The sequence below is a fragment of the Cryptosporidium hominis genome (assembly GCF_000006425.1).
Source record: "Cryptosporidium hominis TU502 chromosome 5 CHRO015064, whole genome shotgun sequence".
NCBI lineage: Eukaryota > Apicomplexa > Conoidasida > Eucoccidiorida > Cryptosporidiidae > Cryptosporidium > Cryptosporidium hominis.
The window spans coordinates 1-3,345 of NW_666861.1; the positions used below are offsets into that span (position 1 = coordinate 1).

General features: G+C 29.9%; 1 protein-coding gene across 1 annotated transcript; it reads left to right on the forward strand.

Annotated features, from left to right (window-relative positions):
• The first annotated feature begins 1 nt into the window (after window position 1).
• On the forward strand, window positions 2-2,035 carry Chro.50134 (hypothetical protein). Its single annotated transcript, XM_660198.1, has 1 exon — window positions 2-2,035. The coding sequence occupies one exon, from the start codon at window positions 2-4 to the stop codon at window positions 2,033-2,035; it is 2,034 nt and encodes a 677-aa protein (XP_665290.1).
• Window positions 2,036-3,345: the final 1,310 nt, after the last annotated feature.

Below are 3,345 nucleotides of genomic sequence, written 5' to 3' on the forward strand. Positions count from 1 at the left end.
GATGGAATACTTGAGTCCTTTAATATCATCGAAATGTCAGAATGAGGCTGATATTTTAGAAATGAAAAAATTGAAGGAAGACCAAGATGAAACCTATTCTTCAAAGAAAAGAAGTATTAGAGGATCTTTTAAAGCCAGTGAGAGGTCTCAGAATCTGAATTATATCGCAAAAATGGATGACTTAGATCGTCTTTGCTCAAATATTGCAATTTTTGGAGAATGTAAGCTTGATCATAATATTTGTAAAAAAAGCCACAACATTGAAGAATTCTTAAAAATTAAACGTGAAGAAGCTGAAACGAAAATTCGTGATCATGAAGAATCTCTTCTAATTCAAAAGTCATGTCCTCTTTTTGAAAATTATGGAATTTGTCACCTTGGACTTAATTGTAAATTTGGACTTTCACATTTTAATGAATCTATTATGGCAAATGTTAATAGTAAAGGTGAAAAAGTTACTCCTGAGCATCTTGAAGAATTCTTTAATTCATTTGAGAAGAATACTATTGATATCCAATTAAGAACTGGGTTAAGACAAAGAACGATGAATTTTCCTAAAACCAAAGATTTTTTTGATAATTACACTTTAAGTACAAATAAAACTTTAAAAGATTGTGAAAAAAAGAATCCAAAACCAAATTGTAAAAAAGCCCAAAACTTTGACAATCCCTTATTAGTAGGTTTAAAAAACACTGATAACTCAACACCTCTTGATGAAAAGGGCCCAAATACTATTACTGAAACAAATAATCAACCAAATATTGAAATACCACAAGAATTAAAGCTTTCAACTGAAGATATGCTGATTGGAATCTCCATACATGAAAAAGAAAAATGTAAGCATAAAATCTTTAGAAATAAACTCATCCTTGCTCCACTTACTACCGTTGGAAATCTTCCATTTAGAAGACTTTGTTTAAAATTTGGAGCTGATGTCACTGTCAGTGAAATGGTATTATGCAATGAAATCCTTTCTGGAAAAGCTTCTGAGCTTGCATTACTTAAAAAAAGTCCAGAAGAAAAACATTTTGGTATTCAACTTGCTGGTGGTAACAAATCTACAATTATTAAAACTGGTGAATTCATTAATGAACATTGTGAATTTGACTTTATTGATATTAATGCTGCTTGTCCATTAAAATCTCTTCATGATAAAGGCGCTGGAAGTATACTTGTTGATAGAGTTTCAGAACTTGAAACTATGGTTAAAGGACTTAAAAAAGTTATGGATGGTAAACTTGTTACTGTCAAAGTTAGAATGAGTCATGGAGGATCACCTATTAATAAAAATCTTTCTGAAAAGGATTACTTCGAAAATTTTGAAAACTGGCCAGTAATTTACCATAATATGAAAACTCACAAAATTTTAAATATTCTTTGTGACTCTGGAATTGATGCTTTAACTATACATGGTAGAACTTCATTCCAAAGATATACTAAAGAAGCTGACTGGTCCTATATTAAATATTGTTCAGTATTAAATTCCAAATTATATTCAAACAAAGTTGCCAATAATATTCAAAGTAGTAATCATTCTCTTTTTTGTCCTTCAATCATTGGATGTGGGGATATTATTAATTTTCAAGATTACCAACAACATATCCAAAATGATCTTGTCGATTCTGTAATGATTGGAAGAGGAGCTTTACTAAAGCCCTGGATCTTTACTGAAATCAAAGAAAATAGGAATTGGGATATTTCTGCTAGTGAGAGATTTGACATTATCAAGCAATATGTCAATCTTGGACTCGAACATTGGGGTACCGATAAAAGGGGAATTGCGCTTACTAGAAGATTCCTACTTGAATTTCTTTCATTCTTCCACAGGTATATCCCAATTGGTATTCTTGAACAGCCTATTCATACTCAAAACTTTAATTGGAGAACACCCAAATATATTGGTAGAAATGATCTGGAAACTATGTTAGCGTCAAGTAACTCTAGTGATTGGATCAAAATCTCCGAAATGATACTCGGAAAAGTCCCCAGTGATTTTGTTTTTATCCCCAAACATAAAGCCAATAGCTCCCATTAATTTATTGCAATTTTATTAAATATTATAATAAATCGCATGCAGGCGGGCTTTTTTCTTATCTATAGTCTTTTTCTATATATTATATATTAGCTCACAGGTAAATATGCACTTTAATATCAAAAATGTTTTTTCATGATTGCGAGCAAAAAAAAGAGAACCTTCTCATATTTTCACACTTTACTCTTTAATCTTGGTTTATTATTTTCGACTGTCCCAATCTCTTATTGTCCACAATTTTCAAAATATTACTTCAGCTTTCTACCGGAAATATTATAATAATATAATTACTTATATTTATGTTATATAAATAAATATTATTATATTATTCTTAATATATATTACTTTTAATAGTAAATTTATGTATAATTTAGACTATTGGTAGCAGTTGGCGCCTTTTGGTTATCAACAAAAAGCTCTAGTAGGCGGAGAAAAATTATTGAAATCAAATTAGCACCAATTCCTTTACGAATTTATGAGAGATGAGAATATCTTGATTAATTTGAATACTTGAATTTGCTAAGAAGCTTATTATTGTTAGATGGAAAGAAACTCGAAAGCTTTGCAAATTTTATTCTTAATAATAAAATGTCAGTTTTGGAAGTTTGTAGTAAGCTTAGAAAGCCAGGATTACAGCTTTCAGAGCTATGTACATTAATTAACACTCTTGGAGACTGCTTGTTGTTTGAGATCTTGGATGGAAATCAGAATGTAGCTCAAATCAAATCTGGTTGGGAACAACTTATTGAGATTCTTATTCAAACAAACCACCCCACAGTGAGACATATTGCATTTCAGAATGTCAAATATATTCTAAATGGTAAAAATTGGATTTCTGAAAATAAACATGCTCTTTCTGAAATCTGTACTGGAGTTATTAAACTTTTATATCATTGGAATGAAAATATTCAACTGGAGATTTTGGATATAATTCTTCAAGATGAGTTTCCTATTGGAAAAAACAAGTTACCTCTAACCCAGCCATCCATCTTATCTTCCCTAATCAACTCTGATATTGAGATTTTGAATTACTTGCTTTCTTTGATGGTACAATATAATAACTGTCAATTTTATTTCGTAGTTCTGAAGATGCTTAACTCATTCAAATTTGCAATTAAAGATATTCAAACAAAAGAAGCTGTAAAGAGTATTGTTGATCAATTGTGCCAGCTTGAAAAGAATTTGAGCTTGGATGAAATTAATAGAAAAAAAACTATAAATGATGAAAACCTCCAATATATTAAAATGAATTGTGAATATTCAAATCAAGAATTTCTCGTCATCAATTTTGAAATCTTTAATAACATCCCAAA